Source organism: Centropristis striata, chromosome 3, assembly GCF_030273125.1.
Source record: "Centropristis striata isolate RG_2023a ecotype Rhode Island chromosome 3, C.striata_1.0, whole genome shotgun sequence".
NCBI lineage: Eukaryota > Metazoa > Chordata > Actinopteri > Perciformes > Serranidae > Centropristis > Centropristis striata.
This window is the reverse complement of record NC_081519.1, coordinates 11,032,523-11,056,840: the sequence shown is the minus strand read 5'-3', so window position 1 is coordinate 11,056,840 and position 24,318 is coordinate 11,032,523. Positions and strand designations below refer to the sequence as shown.

At 36.2% G+C, this 24,318-nt stretch overlaps 1 protein-coding gene across 1 annotated transcript; it reads right to left on the bottom strand.

Annotated features, from left to right (window-relative positions):
- Positions 1 to 1,046: 1,046 nt before the first annotated feature.
- Positions 1,047 to 24,039, bottom strand: LOC131964623 (natural resistance-associated macrophage protein 2-like). Its single transcript, XM_059328435.1, has 17 exons — positions 23,899 to 24,039; positions 18,039 to 18,123; positions 14,543 to 14,679; positions 14,238 to 14,357; positions 13,055 to 13,174; positions 12,759 to 12,865; positions 12,581 to 12,651; positions 12,426 to 12,493; positions 12,168 to 12,323; positions 11,618 to 11,776; positions 11,374 to 11,460; positions 10,793 to 10,912; positions 10,531 to 10,680; positions 10,301 to 10,374; positions 9,617 to 9,770; positions 8,958 to 9,011; positions 1,047 to 4,594 (listed from the first exon to the last, which is right to left on the bottom strand). The coding sequence occupies exons 2-17, from the start codon at positions 18,070 to 18,072 to the stop codon at positions 4,532 to 4,534; spliced, it is 1,674 nt and encodes a 557-aa protein (XP_059184418.1). The 5' UTR covers positions 18,073 to 18,123; positions 23,899 to 24,039; the 3' UTR covers positions 1,047 to 4,531.
- Between the last annotated feature and the right edge of the window lie 279 nt (positions 24,040 to 24,318).

The window sequence follows — 24,318 nt, the reverse complement described above, 5'->3', positions numbered from 1 at the left end:
GGGACGAACATGTGTGCAAGGTAGGTACAATAATCCTTAAGGTTTTACTGTATTTATTTTATTTATTTATGAGTCTTGAATCAAAGTGGCTGTATTGGCATTGAAAACACTGCCAGAGCAAGTGTGGCGTAAAAACAACAAAAAGTAACACATAAATAGAAAAATAGTATAAATAGAATATTCTTGTGTGAAAAATAATTTGCTGTACTGTTTGCTGGACACTATGGTCTGTATGAAAACCTGTATTTCCCTAATCTATGTATGTATGTTTGTATGCATGCATGTATGTATGTATGTTTGTATGCATGCATGTATGTATGTATGTATGTATGTATGTATGTATGTATCTATCTATCTATTCGAATTCAAGGAACCATTGAGACAACGAAATGTGGTACTCAGGTCTCAGTGGTCACAAGTTATCATAAAATGAAAATAAACTTCATCTTCAAAATAATCAGCTATCGATCTATTGTTTGTAATTTTTCCAGCAATCATAGTAAAAAAACAGTGCACAATACTGAGATCCTGAAACTTAGGTAGCTAAATGGAATTCAACGATCATTTTTTAAATATTATTTTACTTCGACCCATTCTTCTACTGTGATGTGTCAAAATGTATTTTCTGAAAAAGCCTACTAGGTGGTAACATAGAAAACCAAATCAAGCCACCAGATCTAATAACCACTACTGAGAACGGTGGTTTAAATAGATCTGGTTTAAGTCCTTCAGGGGAAGGAAACTATAAATTGACTCCTGAAGACAAAAATAACTCACTAAGAAACAGATTGCAGTTATTTTTTTAATTGAAAGATGACAAATAACCTTTTTTTCTGTCTTAAAAGAGCAATATGATGTTTGGTCTTCAGAACCTACATTTTCTATATTGAAGTACCGAATGGTACCAATAAGTACCTCTACATCTTTCAATATCTTAACTTATTTCAAGTAAGAAAGAAAAAGCAACATGAAGATCTGCAGAGCAGCAGAGTGTAAATAATCATGCAGCATTTTTCTATAAGAATTTTATGAAGAAGACACAATATACAGCTTAGGAATAGATAGATTTACTTTTTTATTCAACAAGAAAAACAATATTCAAACATATAAGGTTGTGGATCATTTAAAACTATTGATCTGGTGACTAAAATAAAATAAAAATCAGAAACTCACCCTTTTGTAGGGTCCCAATACTGTATCATAGTGAACAATTGAATCAAATCAGAAATAACACATTGAATGTAATTTACAATGCAATACAGTACCAATTTATTGTCTGGCCATGGAACCAGAAAATGGTTCCAACAGGTGTTCCCATATTCAGAAACTTAATACTTGACGATGCAACAAATGATGAAGCAAACCACAAACATGGTACAACTAAGGGCAAAACCATGTTTTTGATAGTTTTCACTAGAAGAGAGTGATAAGAGCCAGAAGGTCATATGGAGATGTACGGCTAACTTATATTCTTCAAACAAATGAATGCGTCGTACAGTGACATGTTCTTCCATCATCATTCGATAACTACTAAGCATTAACTTTCTGCTGTGATCCCATCAAGTGTCCCATCAAGTATTTTATTACAGAGCTTACAATTGTAACTTTTATGCTTTTAATTACACTTTTGGCCCATTTCGTTTGTAATCAAGTGCCGTTTGTTTATTTTAATGTTTTTTCAGAAGATCTTTTACACAAATATATGTCATAAATTCAACAAAACATCATTACAAACTTGGAATTAAAGTCACATGAGAATTTGATAATAGTATGCATCTTGCTGTGGGAAAAAAATATACATATACATATCCAAAGAAATATATTATTCTTTCAGGAAATATGATGGTAATTGCAGAACACAAAGAGAAAAAACAAATTTGGCAAGATGAGAAACAAATTTGAAAATATATTAGACTTTCAAAAATGATACTGTCAGCCTCTCTATACCTCATCAACAACATATATATATTCTTATGCTAACAGTTTTACTCAAAGTACTACAGTTGTGTTGCTCCACTTACAACAATGTGAAATTATTGTATTGGTTTGTAGTAGTTTTGACTGAAGAGTGTGCAAGAGATCTTTGAACTGAGGCACATTGGTGAATACAGAAGGCACTGTGGTTGTCTGCACAGTAATTATAACATACAAGTGCAGTTCAGTATTTGGTCAAGGGGAAAAATGTTTGTTTCATTTATCAGCCCAAACTACCAGTGCATTATATCTCAAAATTGTTTTTATTATGGATTATTTAGTTTGGCACAATCTTTTCATATAATTTTCCTTCTTCTTCTCTGTTGTCGTCTCTCTACTCTTTTTGCTTGTTTTATTTTCTGTTTGAAAAAACGGCTGGGGCATCCCGGTGGCACACCTGGTAGAGCGCGTACCATAGAGGCATTGTCCTCGTGAGCAGGCGGCCCAGGTTCGAAATCGACTCTGAGCCCTTTCCTGCATGTCTTCCACTCTGTCTCCCACTATCAATAAAGCCTTGAAAATGGCCAAAAAAATATCTTGAAAAAAGAAAAAAAATGCTTTTGCTAAGTAACTGAAGTGCACAATAAGTCATGCGCAAGACATGCAAGTATCATCCTGTCACAATTAGAGGTATTTGTCATATTAGCACTCTGTTGCTAAGCTAACACTTGTCTCACACATTCGAAACAGTCAAACTTGTTCAAGTTTTGTACAATTAAAAAACTCCCATGAAACTCTGGAGTAACAGAACTCTTTTACCAGGACACGAGGAGCCCTGAGATATAATGGACAAGTCCCATGCTGCAACTCATGATAAAACACAATTACTTCTCATATTTAGCTTTACTTGACCTCACCTATTTGCACCACAGTAACAATTTCAACTTCATTTCAGATATAAAACGCCCTACTTTTTTGTAATATAATGCACTTTTGTGTACATCACACCTGTGCCCAAATTTGGCTTCATAAAAATAAAAAAAGGCTAGTTGCTGATATAACTCCCCCAAAAGTTGAAGAAAATAGAAATATTTTAAACCAAACTTAACAACCACTTAAACTCCATACATACATTAAAAAATAAATAAACATTTTTTAAACAAACTGGCCTAAGCTTAACTGAAAATGAAAATGAATAAAGAAAAATTAAATAGAAATAATAGAAGATAGACGATAATTATATTTTCTAATTTGCGAGACCCGACAGCATTCAGCACTGATCATTCATATTAAATGTCGACTGCAAATGTATGACCTAAAACTCATAAATTAATTTAACGGGAATGTATACATGTGTTGAACACATGTATTATCATTTAGCTTAAAGTGGGTGTCTGCTGCCATAGTTTAGATACCATCCCACACATGTTGGCTTTAATTTAATGATTTACAATAGACCGGTCCTCAAGACTTGGAAATACAAAGGATACAAACAGAGACTCTCAGCATCTAAAATAGATGCATTACTGTGCATAAAATGACGTAAAACTGTCATTCTTTTTTATATAGTAAAAAAACACAGGAACTATTGGGATTAATCACACATAAATGCCTTGTATATTTCTCAAGTCTTCATATCCATTATATTATAACATTTTCGTAGTCTAATATTAATATCTAGATTATTATTTAAATCACTTAAGATTGTATCTGCAAGTCGAAAAAAATTTTAACATCATGCTGCAATGTTAAACTCTTTTTTTTATGAATAAATCATACAGAATTCACATTAGAAGTTTGTTTTTGTTCTCACTCTGTGTGACAATAGCAAAATCAGATTTGTTTATGTCATGTCAGCCCTACCACAAAGAAGTGAAAGACTAAAGGTACACTGAGTAGCATTTTTTTATGGCCCTTCAAATGTAAACAAGCCTTTTTCTTTGAGCTCTGACAAAGGATTATTGTATTGTAAGAGCTAAAAAGTACTTTTAGATGTACTTCAATGGCATAAACATTTTGGTTACATTTGTATTTGTATTGTAAACAACAATTACAAAAGCACACTGTCCATCTTGAGGTCTCTCTTCAAGATTATAGGACCATATAACCGAATACTCAAAAAAGTTACTTAGTGTACCTTAAAAAAAACTTCACGAAATGTGCAGCCTGGTGGCCAAATTGGAGGTTCAAAGTATCTTTACTGCAGCATTGGCTGCAAACAGCCAACTGTGTCTCTGACTCTAACATTTCAATAACGTGGAATAATGGTTTAACTATTGTACTGAAAGGAAAGCAATCATTTAATCACAGTAGTGTTTGGTTAGCAAAGTCAGACTTAAAGGTGTGATTGTTTTGATGTAGTTCACTGTGTCAGAGTCACAGGAACATTAATCTTCCGGATATATTTAACCATTATTTGCATAAACATTATGTAGCTGAGGTTGCAGAGACATCTGCGATGGAAAACACCCATCACTGGATCAGACATCAGTGGCTGTACCACACTGTGTGCCGTGTAAGGACACTTTAAAAATGTGTTAGGCACAGAGAGGTGACAACGAACACATACTGGCCAAGTTTTAGTGGTCCCACGCATGTCGGGTCACAGTATGTCCTTCTATCTCTCCACCAGAGTGTCAGTGTCCATGTCAGTCAGCAGGTAAATGTCTGAGTGCCGCATCTGAAAGAGAGAGAAGAGACAGAAGATGTCAGTGAGGAAAGTTATATAGAGGTCATCTCAGCATCATTTACTATTCATGAAGACATCCAGAATTGAAAAAAGAAAACATTTTTAATATGATTTTGCCACAATTTGTATTGTTCAAAACTCTCAACAAGCCATAAAAAATTAAGTGTAAACTGTCAGTTTCTGAAGAAAATATTCTGACCCTACTCTGCTTACATATAAATACCCATACAGCTATTTGCTAGCTACACACATTGTGCTTATTATGTGTGAAAGCATCTGTTACTACAGCTCATTTTATATTACTCTATATATATAGTATTATTACTGTAGACTGTAGATACACAGAATGACAAGTGTAAGCTGTTAAATATATAAAGTATTTAATAATAAGAGGAAAGCATCACAATTAAGGCTGTGTTTTGATCAGGGGTGAATAGGGTGCAATCACTTCACAATTTGAATTTGATTGTTTTATAACTACAGATTAATTAAGGGTGCTCACCTTGGGTCAAAGTGATACATTCGAAACTCAACTTTCCTCATTTTATCCTGGAAAGTCCTGCAAAAAAGATTTCTATTCCCTACCATGCTGTTCTATCAATCTCAAGTAAAGAAAAAACAAAACATGACCCTCTAATCGAAGAAAAAACCCTCAACCATGTGGGTTTAACACATTTTGTTTATTTTCCATTATTACTATGCAATTAGCAGATTGTACATTAAGGCAAATGATCAAGTTCAGAGCTTCACATGTATTTATTATTATTAACACCATGTCACAAAACTTTTCTAAACATGATGTTTTATTATCTCCTGATATGATTAGTATAATAAAACCATCATATTAGGACATTAGCAGTTTGTTTATTAAGTCATGATTCCTTATGCAGACGTTTAGACAGAAGACGCCAACAAATGTCCATATATCCATTATTTACCATTTATTTTGAACACATGAGGTGCTTTATTTAGTAGCAAGGACAGACACTTATTCATTCAATCCCAAAGAAATTATAACGGACTTCAATGTACACAGTGAAGTTTTCCCTGTAACAGTTCAAATGTGCTTTTGCCCTGTTTTCTGTTGCTAATGAGGTACTCTAATGACACCATATGAATTCACAGCAGGCTGAAAAATGTCAAGTTACACTTCTATCACCTTCAGTCAAACCTTGACAAACTTGATGAAAGTTTTTGAGAACTCAGAGAGCTTCGGCTGATCCTCCACACGGAGGTGAATGATAACCTGAGATCCTTATGATGATCACTGTACGAGTTGAATGCTACATACATTCATTTAGACTAGACCAAGTGGAAAGTTGTTGTGATCTTCTTCATGTATTATTTCACGTTAACCAGCAAACTGCTTTGCTTATCTTGTGTTTAGCCATGTAAGACAGACTGATACAAAGCTGTGTGAAGGCAGACTGAGAGCGGAAGTGATGGCACTTGTCTTACATTAAAATATGAATAATTAAATTTTCCTAAACAATTTATAATCCTCTTTGCATTGGTTATTTCAATATCTCTGTTGTTTTACAAAAACAAGCTGCAAGTAGGTCTGTAGCTCAGTAGACTTGTGTTAAAACCTACAGTTGATAGATAGAAAGAAACACATTTAAAAGTACACTAACAATGTTGACCAACATTTCTGGAGTAAAACAGAAGAAAACTTTTTCATTCCTATCAGGAAGTCTTAAAAGAAGCAGTGCAGGGCGCTGAACACACTGTAGCTTAATTAACAGGTGCAGTGCACCAGAATTACGATTAACATTTTCTACATTTAAATGAATTGGATCGAACTGCGTTTTATTCTGAGCTGTGGCATTTTTTAGGAGTATAATTCACAAAATTGCAGCTTTCGAGGGTCTAAAGATAGATTGCAGCCTGTAGAACCATCTGAGACAAACTTGTGATTTTGTGTTATACAAGTAATCTTGGACCGGTTTTTTATGCTTTTGTTCCAGTACTGCTTTAAACACAGCTTTGTCTCAACAATAACAACAATTAAGACCACAACATTATTTTTAAGCTACCACATCAGAAGTTCCTTTCCTTCTCTCCGTAGCAGTATAAATAAGTCACAAAGATTTCTTTAAAAAAAAAAATATAACCACATGTATTGCAATATGACATATTTATATTACAATACATGTCTATGAAGCTTTTACCTACTAGCAAATAATACTGAATAGAAATGTGGAGTAGAGGTCTATCGTGGTTTCAGTCACTTGGAGAAAAGCAACAAAAAAAAAAAAACATTATTTCTTTATCAAACACCTCAACTTTCACCGTCAAAAAGGGATGAAACAAGTCCTGAACAGTGATATAAACTTAGTTAACATAATAAAAAGCCTTAGTCAAGTCACTGGCATCCTGATTGTTTAGGCACTAAAAGAGGGCCAGGCTGCAGTCAGATAAAGCTTCACTTGTTTAGATGGAGTCTGTTAAGTGTCAACTAATATTTCCAGGTCAAAGTGACTCTGGAATTAATATCATGAACCAGTTGAGTCTTGATCACATTAACAATAGCTTTCATTAGGAAGCAGCAAGTCTGTAAATGACCAGACAACAAAGCCATTTGTATGATCCAAGGGTCAAAAAATAAAAAATAAATTAGCTGATTCACAGACTTGGTTGTAAGGACCAGGTGTCCACTCTGAACAGAACAAAGAGACAACTGGGACGTGACAAATGCAGCACATGCCTCATTTTATGCATGATACTGAAACTTGCCATTGTAGCTTTTTTGACATGTTAGACAGGAATAAGCTCACAATTTTCTTTTGTCCACACAAGGAAGGCTGGATATCACATTTGGTGGTTTTTGGTACAGGTAGCAGGGTTATATGACCATTATATGCTCTTAAAAATATGAATTGTTGCAAAAATCCAATGAAACAAACTACTACTGAGACGGTACATTTGTTTAATAGTACGTAAGTATGTTGAGGTAGACTGAGTGGAAATCAATCTTTTCGTCTTTTGAATTTGATTTTTTTTTGTATGTAAATCAACTCGTGGGCTTGACAGATCAAGTCAAACAGTCAAGAAGTGTAAGAACTTCGGTCTAAAACCTTCCTCATGATGACTGAAGCATGTGAAAACAAAGACTGTAGAGAATGCCTAATGTCTCCAGCCCCCCACATCCTTGGTAAGGATAAGCATTTATGGATAATGAAAGAACAAATGAACAAAAACAGAATGAATATTTCATCAACTTGTATATTCGCTCACCTGTCTCTGGTTTGAGTCTCATCTGGCTGGTTTATTAAGAAAAGTTTCCACATTGACTAGTGTATTAAACTTCCCCATACTGAATTACTTTAGTGAACTTTATCATCTGTCACCTCTTTCTTTTCTATTTTGTGTAATTAAAGAATGCCGTTATCTTCATTTAATTTTGGGAATTCATTTTAAAATTAGATTGTTTTAGGCATCAGTGAATGGAGGCTCTGTAGTCATTTGTCCTGTGACAATCCCTCAGGCTTAATTGGCATATTAAAATGTGAAGCTCCTCATTTCGGCAATGTTCAATCACGATTATGATCAATTCTGTCACTTGTTTTTTGTGACTGGCTGATATGCTTTGTGTTGCTGCAGTAACTACAGTAAACAGGGCTAGTGAATGTGACTTATATTTTAGAGAAACTTGCCGCAAACACATATATAAAACATAACACCGGGTTTACTTCAGATATAAACAAATAAAGTGTATCAGAATGTATTATTATGATGATCGGATGCATTATTACCCCCAACCCCTCCTTACTGCATGAATAATGACAACTTATAGCTACCTAGTGGATCACTGTGCTGCCAACTCTTGAGTACAGTGCATTATTTGTGTGCACATACTTGGTGTCAGTGCTTCAAAGCAGCTGTTGATAAAAGGCACACTAATTTGCAATTTAAAAAAGAGCCTTTGCATTTTGGACGGGTTTTTTTAACCAAAGCAGCAGCAGCCACTGATGCAAAGATATTTGAGTTAGGCAGGGAAAAAACCCTGATATACAGTAGCTGCTGCCTATAAGGACTGCAACAATTATTGATTTCAGGAGTCTTCTCAAGCATCAAACACTGGCCTTGGATTTTCTTTGCTGGTGTACTATCAGTTTGGTTCATTGGGTACCTAAATAGCACCAAATTCTGATACCCAGCCCTACACAAAATAAACACGTGACATTATCAGATAATGTGCTTTCAGGATCCTACATGACTTAAAAAGTCTTGGCTGTGTACAGGGCTCAGTGTGTCCGAGAGGAAAGAGGAATGCTGGTGGTTATTGTCCTGTTCGGCTCTACGAGTCGTACTCAGACTGCTCCTCTATGAGCACAGCCGGTCGATTGCTTACCCTGCTGCCAAAGTCCAGGCAGGAAACCCCCAAGGCAACCAAACAGTGCCATACCTGCAGAGGAGGACACACAGGAGACAGAAGTCATGACACAAACCAATGCATGAAATGTTTTTTTTTACAAAATGCTTAAAATACACTTCCATTTTCAAATGTAACCTTTTCAAAAGAAAACTTTAAAACTTTATAAAAGTTTACTCCAACATTAAATCAGAATTACAGTTTCTTTTTACTGGTTTACTGGTCACTATACTGGTTATGTTACGGGCTTAAAAGTCAGATAAACAGCACGTTTAACGTTTAATTACTGAATCTTTGTGAAGTGTTAAATTTGGTTCATAACTTTTATTTTCATTTACTTGAATTGCTTTTGTTTGTGCTCACACTTGTCTGCACTTTACTGTGTGTGTGTTCTCACAAAAAGAAACTTGGTACAAAACTCTTACAAGTTTAAAAAGGATGATATTTAAAGAGAATAAGTTAAAAATTTAACTTTTAATTCATTTTGGTGAATTGTGGTTTTTGGTGAATTAAGTAAACTAGGTAGACAGCAACTTAGTAAGTTTTTACTACCTTATTTTATCACAGGGCATAAAAAGAAATCAAAACACTAAAGTCAGAAAGTGAGAGATGACTGATGTGGCAGTTCTGTGACTCACCAGGTAGCCTACAAAGCACAGGTAGGCTACGGAGAACAGAGCAGCAAAAACGTAGAACACCACGCTGTTCAGCGCTGTCACGTAAACCACCACGAAGTACATGTTGATTGCACAAACCACCAGGATGACGATGCCTCCGGAAATCTTCCACACCCTGAAAAAAGGATGCAGTTTATTTAGACCATTGAGAAATAATGGCTTTTCTCCAATTAAGAGTCTCCTCTTCTCACAGAAACATTACAGAGTAAATTCCTAGTTTGCGTAACTCAGTCGTGACCTCTCTAAAAACAACAATGGATTTGTTTTTGTTAAACTATATTATCTTACATTTTGGGAAAAGGAAGAACATTTGGTAAACATTACAGTTAAATATAAACTTGTCTTGAACAGAGGCACCCACATGACCTTGAGCACAAAAGTTGCATTTGATTTGTCAATGAATGACAAGTTCACCAAATGTATGTCAAACAGAAAGAAAAAAACTAATTTCACTTCCTTAGTTTCAAGTTGGACCGACTTTCTTTCATCACTTTGTGCATCACTAAAGATATTTTTGGTTCTGTAACACATTTTTTGTCCTCTAAGAGCATCAGAGCTACTTTTTCAAAGTGAAAAACAGATGCTTAAAGACAAGAAAATACAGAGTCAGGAATCAATGATAAAACAAGTATACATTTCACTTACAGTCCATTTGCAAAGTCGTTCATTACAGATGTCAGACTGGTGAAGGTCAGAATTGGGATCAAAGCAAATGGAAGCTGTTAAAAGGAAAGAGAAGCTGTTGTGAATATTTTTGCAATATTATATACTACACAATAGGAATAGGATCTGTATAAAACTGGACTGCTGATTGTGTAGGAGTAAGATTTTTTTATTGACTGAATGAACTGTGAGTGCTCTCTTATCGTCCTGACCTGCATGCTTTGAAGCACGTTGAGGAAGTCATTCATCCCCGTCAGATGCTGAACATCCTGAAAAATGGCCACCAGCAGGGTCGGCGTGATGGCGATGGAGCGGGTCAGCAGCACCCGCGCAAACCGGGACCACCGCAGGTTCAGGAAACCCTTTTTCAAACATGAAAGTAAAAACATAAGCATATACACTTCTCTTTTTTAACCCGTTACCACACATGTATACATATATATACACGTATATATAACCAACAGGCATGTTTACCTCCATAACAAACTGCCCAGAATAAGTGCCTGTCATGGTGGAACTCTGTCCAGCTGCCAGGATCCCGATCGCCCAGATGTAGAGGGCTGCAGGGCCGAAGACGCAGCCCAGGACTACCCCCTGAACACACACAGACACACATACACACACACAGATATAAATTATCCGTCATACAGTACATCTATCCGTCCCTTACAAGAGACAGAAATTACATTTTAGGTTTGGTCTTTGAAGTCTTATTGACCATAATTCACGCAGATCATTTCAATTTATCTGCCTAATTTAAAAAAATTCAGGACATTACAAAAGACGCACAGTTAAAATGTGCTCATGTAGTTAAGAAAATTAGATTTTATTGCCTACCTTTTCTGTTAATTTATTATATTTTATTTTATATTTACAATATTTTTTTACTCATACATTTACCCTGTTTTTGTTATTTTTATTTTATTGTTATTCTTAAAAGTTTTCTGATTTAGTCTTCATTGTCACATGCTGTAAATGATGGTTTTATACACTTAAGGGTTTGGAACAAAACTGTGATTTATTGTTTTTGTTGTTGTGGTGATGACCAAACGTACCCCTTTGTAGATGTCCACCTCCAGTGTTTCGTTGTTGAGGGGGAAGAGATGTGCGTTTGGGCTGCCGGTTGCATTGCACTCTTCATGCTGCAACCAGAAATATAAACACATGATGAGCCACTGCTGAAAGCTCAGGAGACTTTGTGTCAACAGCACTAATCAGAAAACAATCTACTGTGTTTCAGTATAAACGGCACAAGCTTCACCAGCAAAGAGGAACAGATAACTCATACTGTATACCCACCATTTTTATATTGGTTACACCGTAGAAGGCCTGAGCAAAGACCGCTACGACGAAGACGTTGATGAGGAAGGAGATGAAGAGAGCAATAGTTGACTCGATGAAGAAGTACTTGTTAGCCTCCTTTACTTCCTTCTTATTTTTGCGATCGATTTCTCGAGACTGATAGATGAGGAAATAAACAGAATAGTATTCAACTTTTACCAAATAACCAAAATCTGCTTTAATAATATTTTAAAATGCTTATGGTTTAATTCATACAGTATCAAACAGTCAAACACTGACAATTATGCTGGAACGTTTCTAAACTGCATAAGAAAAATGGATGAGACAGCTTGTCAGTTTATTAAAAATAATTAATTAAGGTTGTTTTTTTTTTTTATTTATCGGCATGTAATTGAACTAAAAAATGACAAATTCTTCGAGTTCCAACTAAGTCTTAACAATAAAGTTCCAAATTGTTAATAAAAACTCTTCTGCAGGCTGTATTATTCAGTCAAGTGACTGAATAACAAGACAGATTCACTCTAAATTAAACCGCTTAGCTTCTAACCTTGACTAACGCTGAGTGCAGGTAGATGTTGTGGGGCATGATGACAGCGCCGACAATTCCCACCGCCTGCTCCAGCTGCACAGGTCCACAGCCGGCACAGTAAGGAACGAACATGCCCTTCAGTAGCTCCCCTTGGTCTGGCTTTACCAGCACATACTACAGACAAGCATAACAAGGGTCAGACATAAAGCCAACAGTTTTATCGGTCAGCTGTCAACAAACTTTTGAATTATATTAGGGATTGTAAATGACTTTTACCTCGTAGCCAAAGCTTAAAGCCATTATGGTGATGAGAAAGCCAAAGAAGGCTTCAAGTTTCCTCAGGCCTACAAGGAGATACAAAGTGAGTCAACACTGCGGGAAGATTTTTTTTTTAGACATTGACTGATGAGTAAGTGACGGTGTATCTGTACCATATTTGTCTAAAAAGAGGAACACAAATGTGTCCGTGATGGTGATGAGGACTCCTGCCCACAGTGGAATCCTGCAGGAGAAAGATTTTTTTGAACTCGACATTATAGAAATATGCTGTTTGTAAATCTGTAAAAATGTCTGAAGACACTGTTCATGGACAATGAGTGTAGAAGCTACCTGCCCACGGAGAGAAGGTTAAAAGCGATGGCACAGCCAATGACCTCCTGCATGTCTGAACCAATAATTGCCAGCTCCACCATCAGCCAAAGGAGGACTCGAGGAACCTGGAAAGAAAAGATTTAAGAAAAACAATCAGAAAGTGTAAGATTATACAAGTGAGCAGAGTTTTATCACCTCTTTAGAAACTTATAATTGAAATTAAATCATGTCGGCTTCTCATCATTTGGCTTAGTTAATGTACACGAAACACGAAAAGGGAGGTTCAGATGTGTAATGAGAGTGGGGAAGCTCACTGTGGGATATTGGCGGTTGCAGACTTCAGCCAGGTGCATCCCAGTGACGACCCCGAGGCGTGCAGCCAACCTCTGCAGCAGCAGCCCAATGATGGTGGCCCCGAGGAGAACCCATAGGAGCTGAGAATTAACAACAACTGACAGTCAGTATCTCCTACTGTTGTACTACTATCCTACTATGTACTACAGTCATGGGAAATATTATTAGACCACACTTGTTTTCTTCAATTTTTTGTTCATTAACTAAAGGTACATTTGTTTGGGCAAATATAATGATAACTAGCTAGTCATTTTCCATGTTTTTTTTTTATTTTTATTTTTTTATTTAATTAAAAAACAACACGGTACAAAACATTCCTTGACAACAGCACAAAGTACACCTGGTAGTGCGAAAAAACTAAACAAAGACAGAAGACACACAAGCTGAATAATAACAATGAGTACAATATAATTAAATAAATAAATGAAAGAATAGTGTCGTCCGGAGTTAAGTCAAAATGAAACTGACTTGACTCTTTACCCCCTTCCAAAAAGGAAGTAGCTTTGGGCAATCCCAAAATATATGCAAATTCCATGGTTTTCTTGATGCTGATTTTGGTTATAATAAAGTAAACCATGAAAAATGGCAAGATATCAGCTCTTAAATTAAACTTTTCTGAGCTTTTTTTGTTGTTATCATTATATTTGTCCAAACAAATGTACCTTTAGTTGTACCAGGTATTATGAACAAGAAACTGAAGATGACTGTATATGGGAATTTTACTTCAGCAGACTGCCAAATTAAAATAAATGAAAAGCTGCCTGTGCAAATTGCTTTGCTCATGTTTATTTCAGACACTGCTGAGCTCTAAAATTGCATTCAAAACTGGTACTTGTTTTTAATAATATAATTAAAATAATAGTGATGGAAATAACCAGAATCCTTTGCACCAACGATGCAGTAGATACCTTTGCTTAGAGAGAGTTACAGACGAAACAACATATGACCATATTTAAAATTAAAATAATGACAGTTTTAACTTTGTTAGGGAAACAAATGAAATCACAAAAGGAGAAAAAGTTGAATTGTTAACAATCAAGATATAATGGTTCTAGTTTTGTCCAAAGTTGAGCCAAGTAAACTGGCAGCAGAGTCGTGTTTGTTTGGATGTTTTGTTTTGATTAACATGATTTTATACATTACCTTAAAGCCAGCTTTAGCTCCAGACTGCAGGTCAGACTCAATGTTCCCTGGATCCAAGTAAGCGATGCTCATCAAAAACCCGGGTCCAGTGAAGGCCCAGAGTTTGCGGAAACTGAACACCTGAATAGACGGACAGCAGGATTTTACCACTATTATTGATGTTTTAATTGGATTACCAGGAGATTCTTTTAATTCCAAAATAAAAATGTGTTTTGATTCCCAAAAAACAAATTCCAATAAACTTTAAAATTGATGATCACAGCTACCTGTACTTGTTTACATATGAACAAAAGTTTCAACAGTACCCTGCTGACATCGCTGGGAATGGCCACCTTCTCCTCAAAGTATGTGGAGAAGGGCTCGTCGTCGGCCACCGGGGAGGCAGGAGGAGAGATGGAGCTGTACTGGTTCGTCTGGACTCCATTCTCCTGAGGGGAGTCCTCTAACAAAACCACAGAGAAGAAAAACAAAAATTGAGAGAAGAGTGAGTCTAACATTGGAAAAGAGAAGGTTACGGTTGCTGAAACACTAATGTGTCTTTCCATCTGTTGCAAACCACAGATAAAAAACAGAAAATCTGTTTCTTTCTTCTTCTTTTTTTAAAAACCTGGAGCTAATTTTTGTTCTGAAGATCTTTCCGATTGATGATTCTGAGATTTGGGGATGTGGCACACTTACTACAACAATATGTGGTTGGCAGTGCATCATTATTTCAATTATCTTATTGCATAGGATGGCCCTGCTATGTACAGCTTGAAGAAAGAATTTTATGTCAAGTCAAGAGGAGATCAACTGTGCTACAAATCAACTACTCATCCATCAGAATTTGTGTCTCTTGATGATTTTCAACAAATCCTTCCTCAAAATCTTCATGCTGCAATATGGAATTAACCTGAAAATAGTAAATGCTGGATGTGGCTAAGTAACAGATGTTTTTATGACTAGTGATGTGTAAAGAAATACAGCAGATACATACACTTCATCAACACCTCTGTGATTTAAAAGTGAACCAAATGTTTCCAGACATTTCCATCTTTCAAAAAAAAAACTTTACAGAGCACAAACACAGCTTCATTCATGCTTTACTAAGGATTTTTTTAAACCAGCGTATCTAAGCCTTGTCTGTATAGGAGCTTTACTGCATACATTTAAAGATTAAGCCGTTTGTGCCAGTTTAATGATCAGTGGCAATCTTTATAAAAACCTGCCTGCTGATAAGCTAAATGCAATTCAACCTTAATTTCCTTGCAGTGCAAGTGATTCAGTTTGTACAGTTTGCACCCAGTACAGTATTAACCTGTAATTAGAGCCACATTACTCAAATGTTAAACCCAATGACCAACGTTTAATGAGAGCAGAATGAAAGGACAAGGATTACACACAAAATATCAGTCAGTGCTAACAAAACTAAAACCACACAATAAAGCTGTTCCAGTATTTGTTTTTTCATTATTCAAGATTTCTGACAAATTATACCAGAAAACAATGTGAACTACTCACTGAGTTTGGATCTTTCATTCTTCCCTTCCTTCATTTTCAACTCACTGCTGCTCCCAAAGTCCACTGTTCCCTTATGACGATTCCGCTTTATATGACTCGGCCTTTATCAGCGTTTTTTTTTTTTTTTGGTCATTAGATGTCACAACATTCTGACATCACGTTTCTAAGAATGACCTCTGAAGACAGAGAAGTAAAAGTAGAGAACACACAGCCCTGTGATAGCAACCCCGAGCACTGCTTATATGCAAAGAGCCCTTTACTCATTAACACACAATCAGTGATAAGGTTCACAGAAGATGCAATTAACAGCATTCAGATTCTTAAATAATTCCAAAAAGGCAACAAAATGATCAAACCAAACATATTCCAGGGTCAGAGTTTCAAAAGTTTCACCGTGGTGCTGTGGTTATATAACCTGAAGTACCAGATGGTTTGTCACACAGAGCCACCTCAGTGGAAACTGTTTGTTTAATAATCGGCAGGCACTTAAAAAAAACAAAACTTGGTAAATTAAATTCTTGCTGAAGCCAGTTTGGAGAAGAGCAAAACGTTCTGTTGCTGCAACCTTTTTGTCTGTGTTGGATTATGGTGATGTTTTATATATGAATGCATCTTCAAAATGCCTACACTCTTTGGACACGGTCTACCATGGAGCACTGAGATTTGTTACAAATTTTAAAACCCTCACGCACCACTGCACTTTGTATGCTCGTGTTGGATGGTCTGCCCTGTCCACCCGCAGACTCCATCATTGGCATATCCTTATTTATAAAACCATCCTCGGTGTTCTTCCTACATACCTGCAGAAGTATGTAATTCAGAAAAGCACAGGAAAGTATCAGCTCCGCTCTGAGGACTTGTTTTTACTTACTGTGCCTAGAGTCCGTTCTGAACTGGGGAAAAGGGCATTTAGTTATGCTGCTCCTTTTTCATGGAACCAGCTGCAAAATGCACTAAAACTTAAGGAGCTGGTTTCTCTAAACATGTTTAAGTCCTTACTTCATGATGTTGAAGCTGGCTCTTCTGTCTGTACATGCTTTGTTTGATGATGTTCTGACTGTGACTCTATTTTTATGTTCTCTGTTGTTTTTAAATGATTGTCTGTAACTAACTGTGCTGCTGCCTGTCTTGGCCAGGACTCTTTTGTAAAAGAGATTTTTAATCTCAATAAGACTTTCCTGGTTAAATAAAGGTTAAATAAATAAAATAAATACATGGAGAAAAGCCTTCAGTGCCGCCCTCCGCTCTTCTTTTAATAAATAAATACTTTACGGTTCTGATAGAAGTGATGCTTCTGTAGCTGATGTCTTTAGGAGCTGCAGCCATTGTTGTTTTGAACAGTCAACTCTCTGTCTTGTCACACACACCTAAACCAGCTGACAGCATATCCTTAGAGCACTGTAGTTCTTCTTCTTTTTTTCATCTTTTTGAGTCGCGACCCCCAAATTAACATGCATGTTGTCCGCGACCCCCGCTCACTGAACACAATCTCACATGCACAGTTCAGATCACCCAAAAAATAAACAAAATGACCAAAAAAAGGAAACAAAATGACCAAAATAGACTCAAAATGACCACAAAATGATCAAAAAAGACACAAAATGACCAAAAGACACAAAATGACCAACAAAGACTCAAAATGACCAAAAAAAAGACACAAAATGACCAAAAGACACAAATTGACCAGAAAATGATCAAAAAGACACAAAATGACCAAAAAAAAAAAAAAATTACCAAAACGACTAAAACACATTAACACATGAACACTTTAACACAGTGGAGACAGAGCTGACTTCCAAAATGATTTGGCGACCCCCAGAAATCATCTCGCGACCCCAATTGGGGTCCCGACCCCAAGGTTGAGAATAGCTGCCTTAGAGGACACTGATTGAATGTATATGTCTATCATCAAAAGCAAAATTCCAAGTATTTTGATAATTGTTAAATTATTTAAGTAATTTTCTAAATGCAAAAATTACAGAAAATTGTGTTTTCAGCCTCTAAAATATGGAGATTTGCTGCTTCCTCTGTTTTCTATTATATTAAACTCAATTTTGAGGGGGTTGAACTGACAACACAAAACAAAACATTTAAAGACAGAAACTGAGGTATGTGGTTACAGGCCTCAAAGCTAAAACGTACTTCTGTTAAATATTGTTTTAAGCTGCCCTGTCAGCATGCTCACTCACACAGAATGTGTATTGCAGCTTTGACCAAATGCCCAGCGTGTAGAACAGTGGAGAACATGGCAGCCGTGTCTGTAATGTGATGTTCATGTTTCTGTTATCTTTAAGCAGTTACCTTCGAGGAGGTCTCCGTCTTGCTCGGCCTTCATCAGGGCAGGCTGAGGGATCCCTGGGAACTGGAGGGATGAATATCAGCCTCCCTGGAATAAGAAAACATTAGTTACTTAACCTGAAGGAGCATGAAAGACCCAAGTGTTTAGGGAAAAATAGTAATTATCATGCAAGCGATGCTATGCTCTCGAAAAACAAACAACCATGGGCTTAAAAGACTTGTTTTGTGTTCCTTTGTTGAAGACACTAACCTCGGGCCTTTTTCACAAAAAGAACAAACAACACGAACACGAGGCATGACGGTGCAACATTTTGTTCCCCTTTCCCCCTTTTCCTTAATAAAAACATTAAAATTGAGGAGTCATAAAAAATGACTAAGCAACATTAACAGCATGTGAGAGTTCTCTACATTAACACAATCCTTAAACAGGAAACCCTGTGGTGACCGCTGGCACTGGAGTTTCACTTCCACCACAGACATCCTTCCTCCCACGTTCACAGTAACACTGGCGCTCCTTCACTTACCAGCCAAAAGTCCAGCCAGACAACTGTACGTTATTATAACACCATGTTCTGAATGTACTGTTGCTCCTCTGACAGCACATGACTGTGGGATCATATGAGGTATAAGACGAGCTGAGGCAGCTTTCCCAACAGTCAAAGTTTCCATCAGCCTTTGGTTCTTTACTGAACATGTGCTCTGAGTAATCAAAGTGATAAGGTCTCTGGAACATTGCTCAGTAGCAACTATTAATTTAGCAAATCATTTGGAGTACTAGTAGTACATAAATGCAAAATGCAAATAATTTCTTGTATTATGACCAAAAATAAACCAAAAACGTCATGTCAAAAATTAATCAACCTGCTCTTTTTTTTACCAACAGGAAGTTTTGCAATTTGAGAAGTTGCTAACCTTTCTTCTACACTGTAAAAATTAAAAAGTTAAGAAAAACCTAGCAATACATTTTTGAGTTTGAGTCAAACTAAAAATTTAGAGGAGAAGTAATCATTTTTTGTTCAAATAATTCATCTTTCATATATACAAGAGTTCTGCCAACTTCAAACCTATAATTTTGATTTTTGCCCCCTTAAATTCAGTTCAGTAGTCCCTTTATTGTCATTGATCAAGTAACAAGTACCATTACAACGAAATTGGCCATCATCCTATCCAAACGTATACAACACACACAAACAATCAATATGACAAAGGTAAACAGGACAGGACGACAGGGTGAGAAGAGAGAGAAATACAACACACGTGAGGAGAGGAAAGGAGGAAAAAAGCATGAAAAAAACCTCAGCACATGAGCATAATAATACATTTTCACAACAACATGAACAGGCTTTTGACATGCCACATGGGAAGGGGGGAACCAGCATAGCCAGGCTGATGTTAGACAAACTTTACACAAGTAACTTAAAAGTTGACAGCAATATTTTTGAAATAGCTTATACCACAATTAAATAATTTTTGTTCAGTTGATCAAAAAAAACATTTTTTGTTTTTACAGTGTACTTCTCTACTAAAACAATTAACTTTACAACTCTAATCCAAAATCTGCCTTTGCTCCTTTTTTTAGATTTAGACGGAAACATTTTGGTTTCAGGTGAGTCGAAGTGTTAGCTGTCATAGCTTTAACACTTATGTTGACAAGCTGCAGTCAGAGCAGAGACAGCTTGTTATTCAATATTTACATACTCAACACTTTTTCGCTCAAATTATGCAACCTTGTCTTAAAATATATGTCAATCACTCCTCCTCACAAAAAAATCATACTAGAAAAAACAAGATGGAAAATATATATTTTTTTACATCATTTAGAAAGCAGATTTAACAGGACATTTTAAGCATGTGGGGGTCCTTATTAATATGTCTCTCTGCAGTTGCAGGTTACTTGGCTGAAGGATGCTTCTGTATCTCCTATGTCACGTGGCTGCAGTCAGCAGTCACAGTTAGTAACTGAACACACTACAGAGAGAACTAAATGAAATGAACTATTGTATTGAGTGCTGCTTTTTGTAGGGCAGCCTGGAAGTTAGCAGCATTTTGGCTGCCTTGACAAAAAGCCAGTGGGATTTTTCTATTGGATTTTGGATTATTGTAGAAAATGAATTGTGTGGCAATAAAAAGGTTGGTGATTCTTACACATTTTTATGCAACCTACCTCTACACCACTGTCACATGTCACCTCCATTATGCTGAGAATGACATTTAAGTCCATTGTCTATCAAGATAAGTTAAAGCTTCAAAAAGCATGGGTTGGGTATTTACTGCTGTATTTAATGTTGTAGAACAAAATGTGAAAATCATTTAAACTCATATTCACCACAGACCTTATTTCAGACATCTGACCAAAAACCCATTAAAGAAATCTATCGACCTAAAGACTAATTTACAGATTTTACAACTTCATGCAGCTCTATATTGTGTACACTTCGTGTAGCTCATGAAAGATATAACAAACCACACCTAACACACAAACCTATGATCCAACACAAGTAAAAATCCAATGACATTTTCTGCAGCCACACATGATGGAGGGGGATTCAGGCACATCAGTTTGCTCCAATCATTTTTCCCACACTCAATCAAGTCCAAACAACTCTCCTAAATCTCCAAACGACCATGTGTCTCAAACACCACCATAAACTAAATGCCTGTTAAACACACCTGTCTAACAACCGTTTATTCAGGCACCTTGTTGAGGGGTTCAACATAAAGAATAATTACATTTTCCCTGCAAAGTGGGTATAGTTCAGGTTTATTATTTCCTCCTAGTATAATCTCACAAACCACACATGAAAGATTAATAACAAAAGCATCCTTTTGGCGGAAGTGGCCCCACTCTGATCATAACACGTCATGTCTATTATGTCTCACAGGATGTTTGCCTGGTGAAGACTGTGTTCAAAACAAAACTGTGCTGTTTATTAAGACTACAAAGGAGATTTCAGTGCACAGGTATTTATTCTGCTGCTCAGTTCACTGCCTTTGTCTCAAGAATCTGTAAGGTCAGTCCTGTTCTGCTGTGCTACATGTGATATACTTTCATGGTTGTACTGGACCCAGCATGACCTGAATTCCACTCCTGGATTGTGTAACTGCCTTTTAATGTGTCAGCATTAATCTTGTCAAACTCCATGGGCAACCATGTGTATGTGGTGATAAAACAGATTTATACTCTGACCAAGTTTCCCCATCGGCTAAGAATTTGGTTACCTGAATCTATATGGAGTATTTTAAATATTATTCAATGACAGCACCAGCATGAAGTTCAGGCATTTAAACATTTAACATTTTCATTCAGTTTGACTTTACCAAATGTTGTAATGTGGGATTGGCCAAGGTTGTACATGTAAATTAAAAGTGGTAAGCCTGGTAACAACAGCAATTAGTCATCCACTCATCTGACTTCTTAAAAAAAAAAAACATCAAACGCCATAGAGACCTATCTGCACAGAACAGCTTTCACAATCACCAAATCTAAGGCAACTCCCAAACTGAAGTATGATCTTTAAAGTTACACCCCTCACCACTGCTACCCCATATGAGAAATCTCAACAGAGTATTGCCAATGCAAACATCAAATAAACTGATTCTAAATCTCACGCAATGTTAAGTCGTATACGACAAACTAAAATTTTTTCCTGAATTAATAATGAAGCATTAAGTTATCATGTTATTGCTGCAAAAACTCTGTACAAACTATTTTCAAATGAGGACTCTTCAGCTCCACTACAATATGAGACCCTCCACATTCAACACCAACACACACAGCTCTGTTCAACATAATAAACATTCAGCTGCTGTGAAGGTTATCTCTGGATCTGTCACTAGAAAATAAAATATTCAGAAACTGGTCCATCAACAACACCTAACACACTCTTCTAGTAATTAAATTAATTCCTAACTTTGTTCATACAAGGCCACAAGCTTGCTATGTTGCACAGTGTGAATTACGTGACTAGTTAAAAATTATGCACAGGTAAAATTCAATATTTATTTTAGGTTTCATCAGTCATGTTTTATTGAACACCAACTTTCCTCCCCTAATGCCAGTAACAAGTGGCATATTTATCATGGCAGTTGTTTTCTTTACAACTGACTTCACACTGAGAGGTGGTGATTAGAAAGTTAGTTTGTATAAGCAGATTCAAGTTATGGAAGAGATGGTTGCAAATAAATGTGTTATTCATAATTATGCATACATACACTGCACACTTTAGCCCTCAAAGCACACAGTTTACACAATACTGAGTATTGCACAAGGAGGCACAAGATAAAAAAAATCTTAGTTAGTATATAATTTGTTCTAACTTGAATGAAAATAAGTTCTACTCAACTGTATATTTTAAAGCACAAGATGGCAGATATGTTCAGTAATGTTTCAGTTTCCCCTTTAAGCTTTACTGACAAATGGACAGAGGAAGATTAGGTTAGGTAGGTTCAGGTAATTTAGGCTATATGGCTGTCATATATCTTCCTCTTGTATAATGGGGGGTTCCAGAAAATAAACAATCTTAATGGGTCAAAACTACTGCAACACTTGTAATATTAAGAACACAACATGCTTTTCTATAGGATCAAAAACAACTTGTTGTTTTAAGTGTTGCTGCAGTTTTGACCCTTGAGGATGCTTTTCACTTTCCAGGCAGGGAGGTAATATTTTGCCAGAAACCCTCTGAGATATATTCACTATGGAAGACTGTTATAACCTTGATAAGTAAGTCAACATGACTTCAAGATCTAGCAAATTACTGTAAAGACAATTTCAACCAAAAAGTAGAATTTTTGTGGTACAGCACAACTACCATGATAATGATGATGATTTAAGCATCATTGCTCATGGATCAAAGTGTCACCTGATGGCTTCTTCACACAAGATAATGCTCTGGCTTCCAGTTTTGACACGTGATTCAACACGTTGAGTTTACTGCTCACAATTCATTGAGTAAATTCCGGTAAAGGCTGGATCTTGCAACACACCGGTGTATTTGCCATAAGCAGTTTTACAGCAATCAAACCGTGCAAGTCATTCATATAATGTTGAAATAGTGTCAATAGGTTTTACAAACGCCCAGAGTAAGTAACGTGTATCTAGTAGTAAGTAGCTAACCGGAACTCCAACGTCTCACCTATAGTCCAGAATTTTTTTTCTCAATGCTTTATTGAAAATTACAAAAATAAACATTTATTTTCTGGCACGTTTTTTTACGGTACATACCTTGCATAAGTGTAGAAAGAATGCTAGGTGAACATCAATCAACAGTAAAACTTATAATAATAACATCAATATTGTAAATTCAGAGCAGTTGAAATAAAATAAAAATAAATACAAAAATAAAATACATATAAAACAGTCTAAATGTTTTCAATGAGGGGGATTCAAATTAGTTTTAATTGTTCATTTCAGTGGGAAAATGTTTCGATATATATATTCTTTGTGCCTTTGTTATTGTTAGAATTTTTAGAGATTTTAAGTACAATTTGATTTCATTCATGAAGACAATACATTTGGGGGATGATTTCATAACTCTATTCTTGTGGATGAAAAAATTTGCTAAACAAAGGATAACGTTGCAGCATAGTTAATCCAGTCCAGATAATTTAGCTACATTAAATCAACCGGTCAAGAAGCAAAGGCTGCCCGCTAATTACCCCTGTACACATGTGAACCATAGCCGCCTTCAAACCCAACGAACCCTTTCAAGAAACATAAACCATACCACCCTTCACAAACAATACTGTCGACCTCCTCTTACTGACTCATATGTGTGATTAAGCTAACAAGTTTCCCAGGTATGTTAGCTGTCTGGTTGGACCTGCTAACGTTACCCACATCAAAGTATGAAAACAACCTTACCTGTGTATATTTTATGGGAGGGTAGAATTACACCTTGTGTTGAGGCGATTAAAGCTGCTTTCAAACCGACACCATATGTGTAAAATTGAAGGTAACGTACGCTAAGTAGCACGTTATCAAGCTAGATTCTGGCAAAGTCGTTTCTTTTCATGTCAACTGTAAGTTCAAGACTCACTGCGCATGTGCACCAATACGACGTTCTGATTGGTTAAATTATGTGTTAATTTGCCCTGGGTTTAGCCTGTCAGGCAGTGCTCAACCAACTTCATTAATGCCAAGCAGTAGTTTACTGTTTGAGTTTAGATGAAGTTCATTTAAACTGTTTAGGTATATCATATCGTCACCCTGTTAAAATAATCGCCTAGCTCATTATTTTGTTTTGCAGGAAACACAAAAAACTTCACCAAAAGTGTAACATAT

Coding starts and splice junctions, on each gene's coding strand:
- LOC131964623 (XM_059328435.1), bottom strand. CDS start 18,072: ATGAAGGCCGAGCAAGACGGAGACCTCCTCGAAG. Junction 13,175..14,237: donor GAGCTAAAGCTGGCTTTAAG/GTAATGTATAAA, acceptor GTTAATTCTCAG/CTCCTATGGGTTCTCCTCGG. Junction 10,375..10,530: donor ACGTGCTTCAAAGCATGCAG/GTCAGGACGATA, acceptor TCCTTTTAACAG/CTTCCATTTGCTTTGATCCC.